A 20717-nucleotide genomic window follows, 5' to 3' on the forward strand; every position below is an offset into this window, starting at 1 on the left:
TTTCTTTTCTTTATCACAAAAGATATGATTGTAATACATTTTGACCACAAGTTACAGACAATAATATCACATTTTTAATTACATAGTTTCATAACATTTTCCACCAAAAACTCAATTGTCTCTATTAGGAAATTCTATGATTATTCATGGACTATGACATTTGATAGGCTAAAATTATTTTATCATTTAATAGGGCATTCTTCAATGGTGTATACTTGTTGATCATCAACACAAATACGTGGTATAGTCATTTGGTCAACTATTAAACAATACATCATTTCACAAAAAACAGCCATCCAAATCACTCTTCTAATCTCGAAATATAAAAAAGAGTGATACAGTGACAACAAGTTGTTTTATACTATTATTGTTTTGTCAAAAAAAAATACAAAGTTGTGAAAAGTTTAGTTAATGAAAGGTAACTACAGAGATTTTAGTCAAAAAAAAAGAGGTAACTACAGAGAAAATTGAAGGGACAAAAATATTCGGTGGGCCGGTTAAAAACTTTGATTGAGGTGAACGGGAAGGGTGAGAGTGAGTCAGGCAGGTAGGAGTGTCGGGGCGTGACAAGCACGCGTCTTGTGATCTAGCAAACCGTCGCGTGTAAGCTACGCTTGTTCGATGCAAACCACCAAAGGTTGATCAATCTTTATAGGAAACGACGTCTGATGAGTGTTACTTGGGACGTGAGCTACCAAAACTGTCCTCTCTCTTCGTTTTTTGTTCTTCTCCAATAATAACGGTAGAGCTTAGTCTTCGGCTTCCAAGTCAATCACCATCAGAATCTAGACACGTGTCTCGTCCTTTATATAGCAATAATAGACTCACTTCTCGGGTGGTTAATGATTAAGGTGAGGCTTGATGATGATATGCCTAGTTCTCAAATGGGCCTGCCCGGGTCCAAGGACAAATGACGACATTAACAACTGAATGACCCACCTAATAACATAAAGTCGAAACTGAATGCGGATTAGTTTCAACCTCAACCATCTCTAATCCTATTCCATTAGCTATCGTAGTAACTGCTTGCAAGAATCCGTTGTGGAGAATGGAGGTTTTTACCATTGTGCAAAGATGTTATATATATTTCATTACCATTTGTGCAAAGATGTTGGAACTGTATATGCGGATTAGACTTAAACATATCCTTGTTTTCGTCAAGCAACGGTTAAAATCATAAACATTGACCAACATAATAGTGGTTAAAGAATAAACCGAATGTGAGATTTAAATCTATCGTAAGGAATGGTTCACACAACAAACGTAAGGTTTACAATTAATTAGGTGTACTTGAAAACCACGTTACTAATTAATAGACTTAAAGCCAGGCCCAATACATTAAGCTAATATAGGCCCATGAGTCGAGTTAAGAAACCCAAAAGCACATTACCCCTGCCGAATTTATTATTTTACAGTACCGATTGACATTTCAATAATAAATTCGGTAACAGGAGTAAGTTGTTTGTTGTTATTGATATTTGTAGAATATACATTTCCAATTCCTACTAACTATCATTTTCCCTGATTTATATGTGACTTTTTCTTGTTTTAAACATTTGTTAGTTTCAGTTTTAAAGTTGAGGCATTTGTTCTTTAGACTTATAACTACTATTAAGTTATATTAAATAAGAAAACTGATATATCTTTATCCCCATACAAAATTTGCTTTCTCAAAATGTGATAATTGATGAAACTGAACCAAAATTAATCATTTAATGAACTTTATTATCGAAATGTCAATCGGCACTGTAAAATAATTTCGTAAAATAGAGTAGTAAATGTATTAACATTTTATTTATAGCAATATGACTTAGATATCAAAAAAATACGTTATGACAAAATTAGTACACAATAAAAAATTAGCATTAACTAAAAAAAATAACAGCTTTACAACAATTTTTTACTGAACTAGTGTTAACTTTCAACTCTACAACAATTTTTTTTACGTTCTACTCAAATTTATCCTCTACCAAATCAGAAAGGATCGCTATTACTACCGAAAGACCCAAAGTATAAGACGTCTTGATGAACAAGCATATCTTTTCATAACGTTGAGAGGCATTCTCAATGACCTCGTTGATCACGCCGCTGCAGTAATAGTGGAAAGTAGTAGTTTAAACGAGGTAGAAAAAGCCATTAACCACCGTGACCACTTTGCCACCAGTAGTTTGTCCCTGTAGAAGGCAAAGAAACACTTCAAGGCCTGACAAACACGAGAGAGCCAGGAGCACACGCTTAGATTTAAAATAATATTTAAAATATTAAATAATATGACTGAAAACACATAAGATTTAAAATAACTAATCATAATATGAGAAATCATTATTTTAATTTAATATTTTCAAAAATATCAGTATTCCAAAATTTTGTTTTTTTTAAATAAAATAAAAATCAATATCAAATATGGAAAGCTAACAAAAGTAAAAATATTATGTATATAAGTTAACTGAAAATATAATAAATATTTCAAAAATAAAAATTAAAAATGCAAGACTTTTAAACAATTATAACTATAAAAACCACATAGGATATAAAACCACAAATCATATTATGACAAATCAACATTTTATTTTTCTATTTCTAATAATATTAATATTACCAAAAATATTTTATTTCAAAATAAAATATAATCAATTTAAAGTATGGTAAACTTACAAAAGTGAAAGAATTATATATAATTTAATTTAATATATAATATATTTTCGAAATTAACATAAAATATCTTACAAATATAATAACTAACTCAAAAATGCAAGATATTTAAACAATTAGGACTATATGAATTTAAAACACATAATTTTAAAATTTTAGGATATATGATATTGAAAATATTCAATAATATGATTGAAAACACATAGGATTTAAAACAACTAATCATAATATGAGAAATTATTAATTTTGTTTAATATTTTCAAAAATGTCAATATCCCAAAAAAAATATTTCAAAATAAATCATAAATCAATATCAAATAAGGAAATCTAACAAAGGTAAAAGGTATAATAAAATTTTGAGCTGAAAATGAAGTGAAGCAACACTTCGGTGAGCAAATGATCACTCCAATCAGTTGCTACAGAGTTTATACTATACTATGGTTGTGGCATAGGTTTAAAACCCTGATGAATTGAAACGATATTTCAGATCAAATAGGACTTACTCCAGAAGAAGTCATGGAGAATCCTGATGTTGCAATGACATTCCAGAATCCTAGAGAGTCCAAGCAGTGTTAATGGAAGTACGTTTTATTTCTTCACTTACATGAAAATATATACTTTTGACATGATCTCTGACTCATTTTGATTGTTGTTGCAGTGTTCAGAGAACCCGATGAACATCATGAAGTACCCTACCAAAACGACAAAGAGGTAAAACACTCGATCTTATTTAAGTTGTGCATTGAAAACATCTCAAGCAATGACATTTGTAAGAGTATGTTTTTTTTGTTTGATTGTAGGTAATGGATGTGTTCAACAAGATATGGCAGCTCTTCCCAAGGATGACGGGTTGAAAAGACTCGCTCAACGTCTTTTGGTTATATCATATTTGGATCAGAGATTCATGTCTTTCTTTAGCTTTGTAGGAATGAGAAAAAAAAGTTTTGTTTTGTTAACAAAGATGCTTCAGTTTGGCTCAGATCAGAGAACATCTATTGTTTTGTAGCTGTATAACCAATATTTATCCATCTACATCTCTATGAATCGAAAATAGTTGTTTTTACCTTGTACCCTAAGTTAATGCTTAGGTTTCTCTTGAGAAGACTAAGATGAAGCCTCTCTAATTGAACGTAGGATTAATGGTAGACTTTCAGCAGCCTCGAGAGAAGCTATGATGATGATAGTGACAGAAGTATAAATGTGGCTTTTTCTGTCCAAGTTGAACAGATGTAGAAGCTTGATAATGACATGAGTAGCGGTTTTTGTAATTTTACGAGTCCTTTTGGGGCTCCTTTTTGTCACTTCCAACGTTTTGTCACATGGAGTGTGCTATAATGGGAAGGTGGAGAAAGTGTTGGTGATGTTGGAGGATATGGAGAAGAGTGGAATGGTGGGTGATATCGTTACGTATAATATCATCATCATCATCATTCGCGGGATGTGTAAAGCTGGTGAGGTGGCAGATGCTTGGGGTTTTTATTGTAGCCTTAGTCTCAAAGTACCTGTGCCTGATATCTGGACATACACTACAATGATGTTGGGGTTGTATAAGAAAAGGCTAAACCATCTTAGGTGATGCCGTGATGATGTGTGAAAATAAAGAGAGCGAGAAGCACAAATAAGCTAAAAGGATATTACACCAGATTGACTAAAACTAGAGTCAAAAGCCAGATCCGATTCAAGTTAACAGTCTGAATCTAAAACAGTAAAAGCTAGAGACTCTTGTAAAGAACATTCGTAACATGTTTACATGTAAGAGTATTTATTCCCTTTTAGACTCGGGCGGGCACAGGCACATCAAGAGAGGATGAGAAGAAACACAAAATCTAGCAGTGTGTGTCTTTAATAACACAAGTGTTTGAGAGTAAAATTGCTGATGACAACAACAAAGAGAAGAGTGCAAAGCTTATTAAAAAATGAACTCTTTTTTTTTTTTGCTTTAGTAAGAGATTACAAATTAATCACTTGAGGGGACACACTTTCTCGAAGGCTTCTTGCTCTTTCCTGCACAGATCAAACTCGTTGGTATAGTAATACATACACCCAACATAGTCATCCATCTCCTTTTGGCACTTCTGGTGAAGATCCTTCAGCCTGCAGCAACACATTCATCAAATCCATCAACATCATTAATCTAATCATGTTCAGATACATTCGCTCAATTAGCGAAGTAGAGTTTCACACTAAAGAATGAATCAATCAACTTGATACTAACTAACTATCTTTCATAGCACAATAAAACGCAATCAACCAAAGAAAGAGAGGTTTTAAGAAAGAAACGTACAAGCCAAGGACGCAGCGAGTGACGTCACGACCCTTGTCGAGACATTTCTCCGGGTTGGGATCGTTCTTCTTGCACTTGAGGAAGGCAACGTTCTCAGGCATACATCTTAAACCTATATGCTTCGCCGAAGCAGTCAACACCGCGGATGTAGGGATCGGGTTCCCTGTAGCGTCCACCGCACTCGACATAGCTCCACAATTTCCCAAATCCCTAAAACCGAATTCAACAAAAATCAAATCCAAATCTAATCGCAATTCCAAAGTAAGCAAAATCAAAGAATCTACAATACAAAGCTTAACATCTCGATAAGGAACGAAGGAGCAGAGAACGATCATCGTCGTACCTTTTCAAATGAATCGATTTGGATCTTTCTTCTCCACTGAGTTGCAAACGCGAAATGGGAGAGAGAGAGAGGATACAGAGAACAGAACCAGATGAGAGTAGCTGAGAGAATAATGGGCCAATTGGGCTTATTAGTTTTTAAATGGGCCGAATACAAAATAGCCTATTAGTTTTTATATGGGCCGAATACAAAATAGCTGAGTGTCTCTCACTCTCTCTGTAATAAAGTTTTTATCATCACAGTTTCTTACTTTCTTCCAACTCCCGAATCGTCTCAGCCGTCGTATCACCGCCGTCTCGTCGCCGTCTGCCATAGGTAAGTTTCTGCCAATCCACCTCTGTGTTTTGATCTAATGTAATTGCTTTTCTGTTGAATTTTTTAGTCTGTGGATTTGAATGTTTCATTTTGCGATTTGCGCAAGCTTCTTTTCTTAAATTTATGGACCATTTCATCGATGCACTGAATGATCTAGGGTTTAACAAAATAATTTTTTTTTGGCTTCCTTCTGTATAATCACTTGGAAATTTTGATGTTATTATTGAATACAAATCATGGTAATCAACACTGCTCAGTTTTGTTGATCTGCTTCCAAAATGTATATATAATATTAGGAAAGGTTCGGTGATTGCAGTATGATCTTTTGTTTTTTTTGTTTTAGGTCGTGTGATGATGCAAATATTGAATTAAGATTTGTTGTTCTTTCTTTTTGTTTGGTGTATTTGAAGTGAGAAAGATATGGGGGACAAGAGGAAGAAGACGTTCATGTTCATACGTCTGGTCTCAGCAGCTGGCACTGGATTCTTCTATGTGAAGAGGAAGAGTAGCAAGGGTCTTCTTGAGAAGCTTGAGTTCCGCAAGTACGACCCTCGTGTCAACCGCCATGTCCTCTTCACCGAGCAGAAGATGAAGTGACCCCCATTTTTTTTTTATTTTTCTTTTCTGGTAGTTCCATTGATTTTCGAACAACCCAATAACAAATCTCTCTGCAACTAGTTTTTACTTATGAATCAACCAAGTTTTCAAGTTAAGTTGGAGTTAGGACTTTGTAAGTTTCTGTTTGAGGAGGGTTCAAAGGGGAAAAGTATTAGAGACCCTCAAATCATGGTTTTCATTTTGTAAAACCAAATCATTTTTAATCATTACATTAAGTTACTCCGGGTGAAAGATAGGCTTCTTGTTGAAAATCTTTTATTGGCAACGGAGATAGTGAAAGATTACCATAAGGAGGATGTTTCTCCACGTTGTACAATGAAGATTGACATTGCTAAAGCTTTCGACTCAGTGCATTGGCCTTTCTTGTTGAATACACTAAAAGCTCTTAATCTGCCTGAGGAATTTATTCATTGGATCAAGTTGTGTGTTTGTACGGCTTCTTTTTCGGTACAAGTAAATGGAGAGCTGGCGGGTTTTTTTCAGAGTAAGAGAGGTTTGAGGCAAGGTTGTGCTTTATCTCCTTATCTTTTTGTAATCTGCATGAATGTATTATCTGGTATGATTGATCAAGCAGTTGAACGGGAGCAAATTGGTTATCATCCTAGATGCAAAAACATTATGCTATCGCATTTATGTTTTGCAGATGATTTACTGGTTTTTACTGATGGTACTAAAAGATCAGTTGAAGGGATTCTTAAGGTTTTTGAAGAGTTTGCAGGCATCTCAGGGCTTAAGATCAGTCTGGAAAAATCTACGTTATACACAGCAAGCATTCAAGAGAGTACAAAGGTGGACATTCTCAGGGCGTTTCCTTTTTCTTCAGGGCAGTTGCCAGTTCGCTACTTAGGACTACCTCTCCTCACCAAGCGTATGACAGTGAGTGACTACTTGCCTTTGGTAGAGAAAATTAGAAAGAGAATGGATTCTTGGACTGGAAGATTTTTGTCTCGTGCGGGTCGGTTGCAACTCATAAGCTCTGTTATCACAAGCTTGGCTAATTTCTGGATGGCTGCTTTTAGACTTCCTGGAAGTTGCCTAAAAGAGATAGAAAGTTTGTGCTCTGCTTTTTTATGGTCCGGTCCTGATCTCAAGACAACTAAAGCTAAAGTCAGTTGGAAAGATATTTGCTGTCCAAAGAATGAAGGAGGTTTGGGACTAAGATCTTTGAAGGAAATAAATAAGGTTTATGGTCTGAAGCTAGTTTGGAGATTACATTCGGAATCATCTCTTTGGGTTAGATGGGTGAAATGTTATCTGATTCGGAAAATCACTTTCTGGTCAATAAAAGAAACTACAAGCACAGGGTCATGGGTTTGGAGGAAATTACTCAAGCTAAGAGACCTTGCAAAGGTTTTTCTCAGGAAGGAAGTAAGGAATGGGGAGAGTATATCTTTCTGGTATGATAGATGGTCTCGTTTTGACACTTTAAAAGAGATACTTGGTGAAAGAGGTCCTCTAGATATGGGTATTCCAGATAGCTACTCTGTTGCGGAAGTTTTGAAAATGCGAAGAAGAAGAAATCATAGAGTGGAGATTCTTAATCAAGTGGAGGAGGAGATTAGGAAGCTTGGTAACCACCAAGATGAAGATATCACGCTCTGGAAATATGCTGATAGTAAATACATACATAAATTCTCCACAGCTAAAACATGGGATCAAATCCGTATCATCAAGCCTGTTTGTGAATGGAGTAAAGGAGTCTGGTTCTCCCAGTCTACTCCAAAATATTCTTTCATGATGTGGATCGTGCTAAAAGGGAGACTGCAAACGATGGATAGAATGCAGCACTGGAATAATGTCATAAACACAACATGTATCCTCTGCAATGATACGCCTGAATCATGTGCCCATCTCTTCTTTGAATGCAGATATTCTATTCATGTTTGGAGAAAACTGGTTGCAGGGCTTATGCAAGATGAGTTCACAGCAGATTTGAACTTTTTGGTTTCGATAGTCTCAAAGAAATGGCAGACCCCTATAAAGACTTTCATCCTTAGATATGTATTGCAAGCTACAATGCATACAATTTGGTGGGAGAGAAATGCGCGCAGGCATGGAGAGAAGGCTAAAGATATGGCAAGTTTGATACAGTTTGTGGATAAAAATGTGAGACTGAAGCTTCTATCAGTTAAAGGGAAGGGGAAACATTTTGAAGATGGTTTGGTTACTTGGTTTGGGACAAGAGGTTGAAGAATCAGTTTGGTCCACCTTGTTGGATGGCGGATAATTTGTGCCAAAGGAGTAATAGTTTGATCTATAATATAGTCCTCTAGCCATGAGATTCTTACTCTTTTTCCTTCATTAGAGTTTTGTTCCATTTGGGTTTTCTCTAATGAGGGTTTTAATGAGGAGAGTCTCATGACATTTCCAAACTCAACTTGTTTCATATGGTTAGTTTGAGGGGGATTTGGTTTTTTTGATTTTGAAAAGTGGTGTTTTAAAAGAGTTTAGCAAGTTGAGAAGAAGATTGTAATAGGTTTTTATTTCTTTTTGGAGTTTCTTTAGTAGTCTCAAACTTGTTGCACAAGTTGTAAAAAAAATTTTGTTTGAATAAATTTTACATTCATTCAAAAAAAAAAAAAATTACTCCGGGTGTATAAAAAGCTCAAGACGTTTTGTATTGATCCAAGTTCAACAATGCAATCAACACCTTGATGTTAAAGAATCGTTTCAATGTCTTCTCCGGCAAAAGCTAATTCAAACGTAGAAAAATCGTCTTCAGTCTTGTTAAATTCTCTAGAAAGTATGAGGAGACCAAAGTTTTGTGGAATTACAATTAAAATGTAAAAAAGGGGCGTTCCGAGAATCGAACTCGGGACCTCTCGCACCCAAAGCGAGAATCATACCACTAGACCAAACGCCCTTGTTGTTTGTTAATAGTATTTTTCACTTCTATGTTACTATTCTACTAACCTTAATAGATATTAATATTATCAACGAGGTCAAGACAACGTCAAGGTGATGATATGTGTAAACAAATGGAAATAAAGACAGCAAGAAGCACAAATAAAGCTAAAAGGATATTTCAACAGATTGACTAAAACTAGAGTCAAAACAACAGATCCGATGCAAGTTAACAGTCTGAACCTAAAACATTAAAAGCTAGAGACTCTTGCACAAAATGCAAAATCCATTACTACTTACTACTACTACTACCAACGACTGAACATAGTCTCTAAGCTCTGAGCAAGTTACGGGACAAAGCAGTAGGATCCAGCTCCACATAGCCTCTGAGAGCTCCATCTTTTTCACCAGTTAGCCTGAACGCAGGAACATGGTGCGAAAACCTCAACAGCTCACACCTCGGGATCGTTCTCCTCACATCCACGCCTCCTTCAACTCTTTCCTTGAACACGGAAATAAAACCGTCCACCCTCTCCAGCATCATGACTTCGACGTGGCTCTCATCGTCGTCAAGAACTTCAACAACCTCGTAAGTACACTTCCTCAAGCTCTCCACCTTGATCGCATCGCTCCAGTTCTTGTACATCGCCCAGATATCACCAGTCTTGGGGAGGATGGTGTACTTTGTTTTTCTTACACTCTCTTGTGGCTTCATCAGATGTGAGAAACCAGTCACCTTAGTGAGCGTCTCTCTCTGGCCTTCCTTCAAAACGAATGTCCCACAGCTCACTGGCATCCTCTTGTCCCTCCACTTCGTAACATCCTCGGGAAGTGACTCCAGCTCCAGCTTGTTGATCTGCAGTTTAAACACTGGCCTCCACTCTACCTTCTGAATCTTGGCGTAGTACTTTGGCAAGCCTTCCTCTTTGCAGTTCAATGACCATATCTGACCAGCTGTGAACTTCCCCTCTGATCTTTCCCCGCTGAAGTCATGGAACTCGTACTTAGGGATGATGACACAGTCTGGCCCTGATGAAGGAGAAGACCGATGGTTTGACTTGGCAGCTTCCTCTTCACTTTCTTCTATCATTTGAGGTAATGCAGCTGTATCAAGTTCAAAAGAACCAGCAGGAACACCGTTCCTTTCTTTCCCTGTCAGTTTAGCCGAAGGGATGCTGTGAGAGAATCTAAGCAGCTCATGAGGAGGAATCTGAAACGTGTTTGTTCTACCACCACTACCAGCCGCAGCAACTCGATGAAACACGCTTGCAAAGCCCTTTACTTTGCGCAGAAACGCAACCGTTATTGGCAACCCTTCAGCGTATTCGGACAAGATCTCAACGAACTCATACTTATACTCATGACCCTGAGTAGCAGAGGAAGGCCAGTTGATGTCCCAGTTCTTAAACAGAGCCCATGTCTCTCCAACCCTTGGATATACAGATACAATGTCTTTGATGCCTCTTACTCTGCAACTGATCAAGTGAGAGAAAGATGGAGTGTCACTCGTGTTGTCATTTCCAACTAGTTGGTACTTTCCAACAGATACTGGCAACTTTCTGCGAGCCCACCCTTTTGCTCTCTCGTCATCTGGTCTGTGCTCTAGCCATGTTATCTTGAGCTCGAACTTAGGTCCCCTTATGACTTTCCTGATGTTGGCATAGTAACGTGGCATCTTCTCACCCATGTCATCATACATTGCCCATACCTGCCCAGCCTTGAAGCAGCTCTCTTCCCTCAGCTTCTCAAAGTTGGTGAAGTCAGGATCAGCACACTCGAGAATCTCCAAGTCTGATGCGCTCCTCTCTGAGCTTGAACGAGAGGCACGTGAGCTTCCCACTTGTTCATCTTTTGCCTTCTCCTTCCTGTTTCTCCCATTAGGCAAGGTTTCTGGATTCTTGCCATTCTCTTCGTATGAAACCTTCTGCTTGCTACGGACCGACCTCCTAGAAGACTGCCCACCAGTTGCTGCAACTTCTTCCAAATCAAAGCTACCCTCGCTGGAAAAGCTCTCCGAGGATTCCACCATCTTCTTCCTCTTTCCGTTTCCATTGATGTGCTCAGCAGAACTGCTCGAGCTTTTTGCTTTAGTAGCCTCTTTCCTTGGGGAGACTCTGGAAGAACTCTCCGGCTGCGGCTGTTGCTTATGCGCTGCCTCTTGAGTTGGAGCCTTGCTCTGTTGGTAGAAAGAGAACGTAGGCTGAACCGGTGGAGTCTGAAAAGCGGTTTGAAAAGCAACAGACTGCTTGCCACAGCTCGGACAAACCACTTGCTTGTGCAAAAACTCCTTCGCACACTCATGCTTTATGTGACAAAAGGCGCACGAGGCCCAAAAGGTCCTGCTCTCGCTAAAACCAGCTGGTTGTGGCTGAGGCTTAGCTTGAGGTTTCGCCTGGTTTGTGAAGCTGCTCCTCTGAAAGACAGGCGCAGTGTAAAAAGCCCTCGGCGGCGCTGGAGGAGCGTGTTGCTGCTGTTGTGGCTGTTGAGGTTGATAAGAAGGTACTCCCGGTGCATGCCTCTTAAAAGGTTTGCGTTTCATGTCATGAAGCCTCCTCTTGTCCTTATCCAAAAGAACCCTCTGAGCTTCCCCAATCATCTTGAAAGCAGCTTCTGCTCCCGGGAGCTTGTTCTTGTCCGGATGGAGATGAAGCGCGAGCTTCCTGTACTGTTTCTTGATCGCCCCGTCGTCTGCGCTGTGCTCGACTTGGAGGATCTTGTACCAGTCGGTCTCGTCTCCGGCCTTCTCCTCCGCAGCGCAGTGGACATCACAGACCATTATCATGTGTGAGATGTTCTCAAGCGTCTCGTCCATCTTCTGAGCCTTGACGGCGACTCTGCGAGCGGTGGGGAAGTCTGTTTTCCTCATCCACTCTTCTGCTAACCCTTTGGCTCTAAGAGCCTCGTCTTTGTTGCTCATAGTGACCACCTGCAAAAAAAAAAGACAAATTTCGAGTTCTTCAGACGGTAGATCACAAGCTGAAACAAACAAAGATAGCAGCTTTCGACGAAACCTAACACAGACATTCAGACATGCGAGCAAAAAGAGGGTTTTTCTAGAACACCAATCGACGAAATTAACAATTTCAGGATCAGACTACGAACTACTGAGTGAGAATCAGAGTGTTCGGAGAGCTCACCGGAGAGGAGGAGAAGGAAGAGACGAGAGGGCTTGGGAGGGAGAGAGAGAGAGAGCAGTCAAATGCTGACGTCTAAGGGAAACTGACTCCTTTGACTGAAACCTGTCGTCCTCTATGGATTGTGGGGAAACACCTCTCCCACGGTTTATATGCCTTCTCTGGTTTTTCTCTGTAATTTTCCAGCAACTTTGAGGTCAATTGAATTTTGTACTTTTTTTTATTTGCAGACTAGTCCTTCAATTTAAGCTAAATTACTGCTAATGTGTGCAGAATTGGGTAATTTTGTCCTTTTTTCTTTTTGTGGATATTTATATATTTATACAAACTTTGTTTATGGGTATAAAAGTCTTTGCATCAACATGAATAAATATATTAGGATTAGGGTTTTGAACAATAAATGTTAAAATTTTGTATTGTTAAAAGAAAAAAAAACAAACAAATTATGCTTTTTGAATATTTTTGATAAACTGAAACCACATTAGAGTAGAAAAACTTTATCTTTAAAGTTATATATTTAATTAAAAATAAATATGAAATATTTAACATCAATTAAAAGTATTTATTTTGGATTAAACTTTGTTCAAGTTAAAAATGTAGTTAAGATAGTTCATATCATTAGTAAAAATTGAATTTATTAGAAATGATCTGTGTTCAAAGATTAAAATTTTGATATTTGGAAAGCTGAACCAAAGTATGGATCATATTCATACATTGGAGTCATAATATTGGGTTAGGATTTAGAAACTCTATTACTGAGACTTTAGTGTTGAATTTGACATCAAATTAAATCTAATAACTAAGATAGCTAACATATTATTATAATTCAATCTTGTTAGAACAACTCCAATTGAAGTTTTAACCAATAAGTTCTCAATTCAAATATTTTTTTTAATTTTTTTGAAATTTTTTTAGATACACTCCAATAAGAGAAATTTTAGATTTTTCTTTTCAGACTACTACTTTAGAGCCTCCGCATGCAAATAGAAAATCAAACCTGATGAAGATATCATATGGATCATATACATATACCAGAATAACAACATTAGGTTATGATTTGGAAACTCAACTAATGAGAATTTAGTGTTGAATTTAACATCAAATTAGATCTAAGAACTAAGGTAGCTATCATCTTCTTATAATTCAATCTTGTTAGAACAACTCCAATGGAAGTTTTAACCATGAAGTTTTCAATTCAAATATATTTTATTTTTTTGAGAATTTTTTGGTTAGATACACTCAAGTAAAGATATTTATAGATTTTTTTTTCATACTATAACTTTATAGCATCCGCATGCAAATATAAAATCTAGCAATGAAGATATCATATGGGTCATTAAGATTTGGATTATTGTAGTTATGACATTGTAGAATTTCTTGATGATACCTTGGAGGATTGGACTATAAGTGCCTTGCTGCTCGAACACCATTCCATTTCAGTTTTTAAAATATACAATTCTCCCCAAGGTTAATTTTGGATCAGCACATACTCATTCCTCTTTCTCTTCTCACCGACACTCAGCACAACTCATTAGTCATCAGATCTACTTTCACATATAACGTATTACAAATCTTGTTGAAACTAAGATTTGCAAATACATGAACCGTTTTGATCAAAGTTTATCCATTCAAAGAAATAGTTAAACAACTTTTGAGTATAGGGAAAAATGTAGTCACAATCTGCAAATACTTGCTCTATCATATGATAAATAAGAACATCCTTACATCATAGAGTAAGTCTTAAAGATTCTAAAACACCAAAAAAACAAAGAAGGAATCCTTCTTCTCACTTCCTTTGTTCAACTGTGTAGAATATTTATAGGCACCGCATTGAACTCCATACTGAAAAGGTCCATTAACTCTCCCTGTATCTCTTTAGTTACACGCAAAGCATGAACCTTATTTGAGAATCTGTTCCTTTCTGACTTTGGGATGGTAAATATAGGTTCCGACCCTTCCACCTCGTTGTCCACATACTCCGTAGCTCCCTTAAAATACCTATCATAATTCTCATTATCATCAAGATATGATTCTTGCACCAGCAGTTGAACCTTATAGTCATCCAAGGAGTCATCAAGAACTTCCACAATGTCATAAAGACCAAACTCCAGATCCTCAACATCAATGTGACAGCTCCAGTATCTGTATATCGCCCAGACCTCACCAATCTTGGGGAGAATGGTGTATTCATTTCCATCCAAGGAGACTTGGGGGATCACCTGATGTGAAACCTGACTAGGGCTGATTATCTCGAGAGCTTTTCTTGCGTAGAAAGTTCCACAACCAACAGGCATTCCTCTGTCTATCCACTCGATAACACCCTCAGGGAAAGGAGTGGTTGCCTTTAGACGGCTTACGTGTAGTTTAAACAGTGGCTCCTTCTTAAACGCCTGAGTGAAACTGATCTTTTGTATCTTACCGTAGTACAGAGGCAAATCATCATAGCCACTGCAAAATGACCAGATCTGACCGGTCTGAAACACCTTCCCCTTGCTAGCAAAGTAGATGTCTCGGCGTTTGGGCTTACTATCACTCTCTGAAGGCACCATAACCTCTTGGATTGTTTTTGGTAACGCAGCTTGGTCCAGCTCGTAAGCATCTTTTGGCAAACCTTTTGCTTCAGTTCCAGTCAGTTTGAAGGAAGGAACCATGTGGGAGAACCGATACAGACTGTTGATACGGAAGATGTCTGCAGGACCAGTTCCCGTTCGGAAGAAGACACTTGCGAACCCTTTTGCTTTATGCAAGTATGAGACAAACACACCAGTTTTATCAGCGTAGTCTGACAAGATCTCTACAAACTCGTACTCGTAGCTGCGGTGAGAGTCTGGCTCTGACGACCAGTTGATGTCCCAGTTCTTGAACAGGGCCCAAGTCTCTCCTTTTCTTGGGGAGACAGTGAAGTGACCAGTGCTGCTTCCTTCATTGCATTTGATGAGATGAGAGAATTTGGAAATGTCTTTAATGTTCTCGTTTTTTCCGAGTCTGAACTTACCAGCGGAAACAGGCAAGTCTTCTTCAAACCATTTGATCTCTTTCTCATCTTTTGGATCCGGCTCTAAGTATGTGATCCTAAGCCCAAAGGAAGGAGCTGAAACTTTTCTGATCTGAGCGTACACTCTAGGCATCCCATCCGCTGCATCATAAAGAGCCCAACTCTGTCCAACCGCAAAGTTTGCATCTGCCCTCAGCTTATCAAAGTCTTTAAACTTTGGAGCAGCACATTGTACAGACTCTTCTCCTCTTTCTGCACATCCATTATCATTGGAACCTCTTCTATTGTTCTGTTCGTCGGTGTTGCAAATCTCAGCAGCATACTCGTCTCTCTGTCTCTTCTCACCAACCTTCACAGCAGAACAACTCAAGAAAGCCTGAGCCTTTTCCTGCTGATTTTTTGGTGTTGATGCAGCCGAATCACTCCTGATGTGATGATTCTGACCAGCTTTTTCCCTTCTAGTTAGCTCATTTACAGTGATATCCATCGTCAAAACAGAATAAGCACTTGAGGAAGACAACTTCTTTTCTCTAGACGTCCTGCAGAGGATACAGTGAAGGTCATCAGATACTTCCTACACATAAACTGTAACAACGATGAGCAAATACAAACGCTAAAAGACATAAGACAATAGATGTGTGTCTTGTAAGAAAGTTTTTGAAAAGAGCTAATTTATCAAGCACCCAGCAAACGAAAAGGTCAAAACTTTGAAGCAGCTTTAAAATCAAAAGAAAGGCTTACGAACCATAAACCATATCCCACTACAGATTAACAATCGGAATCTCAACAATGGGAGAAAATGCGAGAAACCCTAAATCCTAGATTCAGATTCAGTATAACTACACATCAAACTGAAACAGAACAAAGAAAACAGATAGAACAAAAACAGAACAAAGAAAACAGATAGAACAAAACTCCACTGACCGATTCGATCAACTACAGGCGGCGGCAAAAGCAAACTGCTGTCGGAGGCGGAGACGTATGCTGGTGAAGTAGTGAAATGGGTATAATAAAAAAAGTTAAAACCTTTTATTTTAGTGATTAGTGTAGGTTATTATCTATCGATCTAAGAGAAACCCAAAAGATAAACACGCGGTAAAAGTTCTTCATGAGCCATATATTTGGCGGGAAACAAATCCGTTAAGAATTATATAATTTACCAAAGTATCAAAATTTATATTAAGTTAATCTGCAGTGAAATCAATAAAGTTACAATAACAGAGAAGCAAAGTCTACATCTATGACCAAGATTTTTAACTTAAAGCATGAACTGCCTCCGCTAACTTTTAATCATTCAGCAAAACAAGTAAAAGAAAACACACATTTAGTGACAGAATTCAAAACCAACCTTGCTTCATATCATAGATAAACAACATCATAGAGAAAGTTTTAAGATTCTTAGCCAAAAACAACCCCTGTTTCACCACATGCACCAAAAGCTAACCAAATAAGAGAATCGTTGGCTTCCCTTTCCTTTCCCTCATCATCTGTTCAATCGCCAGAAAGGAAGTAAGGTAATGGCCTAGAGTCAACTTTAAAAAGGTCTTTTAACTCTCCATGTATCTCTCTTGTTATACGAGAAGCATGAACACTATGCGAGAATCTGAGCCTTTCCGACTTTGGGATCGTAAATATTGGCATCGACCCACCCTGCTCCTTATACTTATACTTCGTACCTGGGCTAAACCATTTATACCCAAACTTCTTATCTTCTCCATAACACGATTGTCGCTCCAGCAATACGACCTTATAGTCCAATGTATCATCAAGAACTTCTACAATGTCATAACCCAAACCATCCAAATCATCATCAACCTCAATGTCAGAACTCCAGTATCTGTATGTGATCCATACTTCACCAACCTTGGGGAGAATTATATATTCTTTTCCATCCATAGAGGTCTGAGGCATTACCTGTTGTGAAAGCTCACGTGGAGTGATTGTTTCAAGAACCGTTCTCGGGTAGTAAGTTCCACAGCCACGAGGCATTTTCCCCTGTTTCCAGTCGATAACGTCCTCAGGGAAAGGTATAGCCGTTTTTAGCCTACTTATTTGTAGTTTAAAACTTGGCTCCTGGTTGAGTACCTGAGTACAACAGACCTTCTGAATCTTACAGTAGTACCGAGGCGACTCATCATCACCGCTGTAAAATGACCAAAACTGACCAGTCTGAAAAACTTTCCCCTCGCTAGCAAAGTAGATGGCTTTAGGCTTTCTTTGTGTCTCAGAGTCTGAGGGCATCGTAATCTCTTGGATTGTTTTTGGTAACGCTTCCTGGTCCAGCTCATAAGCATCTTTAGGCACACCTTCAGTTCCAGTCAGTTTGAAGGAAGGAACACTGTGGGAGAATCGATACAATCTGTGAGGTAGAATGCGAAATATGTCTGCTCTACTTCGAAAGAAGACACTTGCATACCCTTTTGCTTTATGCAAGTATGCAACAGATACACCAGCTTTGTCAGCGTAATCAGACAAAATCTCAACAAACTCATATTCGTAACTGCGGTGAGAAGCTGGCTCTGAAGACCAGTTGATATCCCAGTTCTTGAACAAAGCCCAAGTCTCGCCTTTTCTCGGGGAAACAGTGAGATGGCCAGTGTTGCTTCCTTCCATGCAGTGTACAACATGTGAGAATATGGAACGGTCTTTTGTGTTGTGATGTTTCCCAAGCTTGAACTGACCAGCAGAAACAGGCAAGTCTTGTTCAAGCCATAGGATCTGTTTCTCATCATCTGGATCTGGCTCTAAGAACGTGATCCTAAGCCCAAAGGAAGGAGCTGAAACTTTTCGGATCCTGGCATACAATCTAGGCATCCCATCCACTTTATCATCATCATAAAGAGCCCAAGTCTGCCCAACCGAGAAGTTTACTTCTTCCCTGAGCTTCTCAAAGTCATTAAACTTCAGACCATCAAAGTCTTCACCATGCTCATTCCTCTTTCTCTTCTCACCAACACTAACAGCACAGCTCAAACCAGGAAATGCCTCAATAGCAGGTTCATATACTTCGTGCCAAGTTCCATGTACCTCTTTTGTTACTCTCGAAGTAGTAACTTGATGCGAGAATCTGAGCATTTCACATTTTGGGATTGTGAATCTCACGTCGGCATTATCAATCCAATGCTCAGTAGCAGCCACATACACCGAACCAAAACCTGCAGAATTGGCTGAGCCACCAACAGGAGCCAACAGCAGAACCCTGTAGTCCAGTTTATCATCAAGAACTTCTACAAGATCATAAGTCTGGGACTTTAGATCAACGACTTCAATGTCACTACTCCAGTTTCTGTATATTGCCCAAACATCACCAGTCTTGGGCAAGATGCTGTAGTCATTCCCATCTCCTGAGGAGTCTAGGCTTATCTGGCGTGAAAACACATCAAGATCAGTGACTATCTCTAGAATTTTTTTTGCCCTGAAATTTCCACAGCCGGTGGGCATCTCCTTGTCACTCCACTGGATGACTCCTTTGTTAGGTCTAGCCTTTAGCCGACCTACATGCAATTTAATTACCGGATCCTGCTCAAACGCCTGAACAAACGTGATCTTTTGAATCTTGCCATAGTGCCGGGGAAAGTTATCATCACCACTGCAAAATGACCAGACATGGCCTGTTTGAAAAGTTATTCCTTTGCTAGCAAAGTAAACACATGGAGAATGTGTATTATCATTCTCCTCCTCAGAGTTTGACACTGTAGGAGTAGGCTCTTCGAGTAGATGTAAAGGGACGTCAATCTCTTTGATGTTTTCTGGTAATGCTGCGGGATCAAGCTCATAAGCACCTCGACGAGGCACACCTTCTGCTTCTAGTCCAGTCGTCTTAAATGATGGAACACGATGGGAGAATTGCATTGTACAGCCACTCTTAATGTAAGACTTATCAACTTCCTTGTTGAAGCGACAAAACACACCTGAAAAACCTTTTGCTTTGTGCAAGAATCCAATCGGTACTCTACGATAATCATCACCTTTTGACAAGATTTCGACGAAGCCGTGGTTATATTTACAGTGTGAATCAGGATGTGCTGACCAGTCATGGTTGAAGTACGAGGAGAGAGACGTGATGTGAGCCTTGAAGATAGCCCACGTCTCTCCTTCTTTTGGGTATACACTGAATGTTCCTGCGCTACTCCCTTCACTGCACTGAACCAGATGAGAGAACCTTCCGCGATCTTTTATATCTTCGGTTTTCCCGAGTTTGAACCTACCAACAGAAACAGGCAACCCTTTTTCATACCCCTGTATTTTCTCCTTGTCATCTGGATCAGGCTCAAGCCATGTGACAGTAAGACAGAAACCAGGAACTGAAACTTTTGTGATCTGAGCATACAATCGAGGCATCCCATCCACATTATAATCATAAAGAGCCCATGTCTGTCCAACGTCAAACTTGCTTTCTTCCCTCAGCTTATCAAAGTCATTAAAGGTTGAATCCTGGTTTGCTCTTTCTGGTTCTTCTCTTGCTTCTTTCTTTTCCAAAGACCCTTTAAGATTTATGTTGCTTTGTACACCAAAAGCACGTCGCTTGCTAGACACCGACCTCTGAGACTCCTCTCCTCCACCAAAACCAAAATCTTTTATAGCCTTAGTGTCACCAACTAGAACAACTTGTTCAGTCTCGCAGCTGTTTCCAGATTCTCTTTCGTCACTCACAACTCCCTCTCTCTTTCTCTTCTCCCCAGTGTTTGTTGCAGAAGAGAATGTCTGATTGTGATGAGCAAGCCCTGGAGCACCATCAAGGTTAGTCTTTTCCATCGCAGCTTTAGCCTTGTGTGGGTCCTCCTCCATTATGATCTCAGCTTGATCAGGTTTCAGGCCTTCTCATGAACAACAATGAAACAAATAGAGTAAGCAAAACGTCAAAGAGCTTGCACAAGATTAACTGCTGTAAGCAATTGATTGCTCAGGCCTATATTCAAAATCCAACGCAGAGAATATCAAAGAAGTAAACAACTGAAATTTCAAAATCGGAGAAACTTAAAAAAAAAAAAAAAAAAAAATCCTTTTGATAAATTTCTAAAACCACCCTAACAACCCTAGGTATGGACTATGATGATACAGAGAGCAAAAGCCAATACTAAGTGAATCAGATACAGCAGGGAAGTTTAATAGACGAAGGATTCGATCCGGGTTACGCAACAACGGAGACTAATCGAAAATATCGGCGGTGAGTTTCGCCGGATAAGTTGGAAGAAGAAGAAGAAAAGCGAATAAGGAGCTTACTCTGTCTCTCTCCTTCTAAGATTCCGACGTCGGAGAGAGAACTGTGGCTGAATGTTCCCTCGTCGTTGCAACTTGCAAGTCTTTTACAGTTCTCGCCGCTCTATTTTACCGTTCTTCCCTTTTCACGGCGGTAAAATGCCTTATCCCAAACTCATTTTTGGCGGGAAAATATAACCCAAGATAAATGGGCTAACGATCATTATGGGCCCAAAAAAACCCAGCTAATCATTTAAATTTTTTACAATGGGTAGCTCCTCCTTTGGAAAACAAAAAGATGAAGAGGAAGAAAACAGATAATCAAGTCCATGA

At 38.8% G+C, this 20717-nt stretch overlaps 5 protein-coding genes and 1 non-coding gene across 9 annotated transcripts; 1 reads left to right on the top strand and 5 right to left on the bottom strand.

Annotated features, from left to right (window-relative positions):
* Positions 1 to 4462: 4462 nt before the first annotated feature.
* On the bottom strand, positions 4463 to 5390 carry LOC108815928 (NADH dehydrogenase [ubiquinone] 1 alpha subcomplex subunit 8-B). Its single transcript, XM_018588464.2, has 3 exons — positions 5280 to 5390; positions 4937 to 5146; positions 4463 to 4746 (listed from the first exon to the last, which is right to left on the bottom strand). Exons 2-3 carry the CDS (start codon positions 5122 to 5124, stop codon positions 4614 to 4616), a joined length of 321 nt encoding a protein of 106 aa, XP_018443966.1. The 5' UTR covers positions 5125 to 5146; positions 5280 to 5390; the 3' UTR covers positions 4463 to 4613.
* A 105-nt stretch (positions 5391 to 5495) lies between these two features.
* On the top strand, positions 5496 to 6204 carry LOC108816165 (uncharacterized). Its single transcript, XM_018588735.2, has 2 exons — positions 5496 to 5594; positions 6005 to 6204. The coding sequence occupies exon 2, from the start codon at positions 6015 to 6017 to the stop codon at positions 6189 to 6191; it is 177 nt and encodes a 58-aa protein (XP_018444237.1). The 5' UTR covers positions 5496 to 5594; positions 6005 to 6014; the 3' UTR covers positions 6192 to 6204.
* Positions 6205 to 9003: 2799 nt separating this feature from the next.
* On the bottom strand, positions 9004 to 9075 carry TRNAP-UGG (transfer RNA proline (anticodon UGG)). Its single transcript has one exon. It is a non-coding gene; the product is annotated as a tRNA-Pro (tRNA).
* Positions 9076 to 9219: 144 nt separating this feature from the next.
* Positions 9220 to 12354, bottom strand: LOC108818428 (uncharacterized). Its single transcript, XM_018591397.2, has 2 exons — positions 12194 to 12354; positions 9220 to 11982 (listed from the first exon to the last, which is right to left on the bottom strand). Exon 2 carries the CDS (start codon positions 11971 to 11973, stop codon positions 9388 to 9390), a length of 2586 nt encoding a protein of 861 aa, XP_018446899.2. The 5' UTR covers positions 11974 to 11982; positions 12194 to 12354; the 3' UTR covers positions 9220 to 9387.
* A 1473-nt stretch (positions 12355 to 13827) lies between these two features.
* LOC108814521 (uncharacterized) lies at positions 13828 to 16265 on the bottom strand. 4 transcript variants are annotated; one of them, XM_018587111.2, is made up of 2 exons: positions 16110 to 16265; positions 13828 to 15724 (listed from the first exon to the last, which is right to left on the bottom strand). In XM_018587111.2, exon 2 carries the CDS (start codon positions 15670 to 15672, stop codon positions 13990 to 13992), a length of 1683 nt encoding a protein of 560 aa, XP_018442613.1. In that variant the 5' UTR covers positions 15673 to 15724; positions 16110 to 16265; the 3' UTR covers positions 13828 to 13989. The 4 variants fall into 4 exon arrangements, with proteins under 4 accessions (XP_018442613.1, XP_018442614.1, XP_018442612.1 ...); XM_018587112.2 differs by having other exon boundaries at positions 13828 to 15759; positions 16110 to 16260; XM_018587110.2 differs by having other exon boundaries at positions 13828 to 15770; positions 16110 to 16241.
* A 243-nt stretch (positions 16266 to 16508) lies between these two features.
* On the bottom strand, positions 16509 to 20537 carry LOC108814519 (uncharacterized). Its single transcript, XM_018587108.2, has 2 exons — positions 20409 to 20537; positions 16509 to 20002 (listed from the first exon to the last, which is right to left on the bottom strand). The coding sequence occupies exon 2, from the start codon at positions 19971 to 19973 to the stop codon at positions 16677 to 16679; it is 3297 nt and encodes a 1098-aa protein (XP_018442610.2). The 5' UTR covers positions 19974 to 20002; positions 20409 to 20537; the 3' UTR covers positions 16509 to 16676.
* Positions 20538 to 20717: the final 180 nt, after the last annotated feature.

Source organism: Raphanus sativus, chromosome 7, assembly GCF_000801105.2.
Source record: "Raphanus sativus cultivar WK10039 chromosome 7, ASM80110v3, whole genome shotgun sequence".
In the NCBI taxonomy this organism is placed as follows: domain Eukaryota; kingdom Viridiplantae; phylum Streptophyta; class Magnoliopsida; order Brassicales; family Brassicaceae; genus Raphanus; species Raphanus sativus.

Coding starts and splice junctions, on each gene's coding strand:
- LOC108814519 (XM_018587108.2), bottom strand. CDS start 19,973: ATGGAGGAGGACCCACACAAGGCTAAAGCTGCGATGGAAAAGACTAAC.
- LOC108818428 (XM_018591397.2), bottom strand. CDS start 11,973: ATGAGCAACAAAGACGAGGCTCTTAGAGCCAAAGGGTTAGCAGAAGAG.
- LOC108815928 (XM_018588464.2), bottom strand. CDS start 5,124: ATGTCGAGTGCGGTGGACGCTACAGGGAACCCGATCCCTACATCCGCG. Junction 4,747..4,936: donor ACTCGCTGCGTCCTTGGCTT/GTACGTTTCTTT, acceptor GTGTTGCTGCAG/GCTGAAGGATCTTCACCAGA.
- LOC108816165 (XM_018588735.2), top strand. CDS start 6,015: ATGGGGGACAAGAGGAAGAAGACGTTCATGTTCATACGTCTGGTCTCA.
- LOC108814521 (XM_018587111.2), bottom strand. CDS start 15,672: ATGGATATCACTGTAAATGAGCTAACTAGAAGGGAAAAAGCTGGTCAG.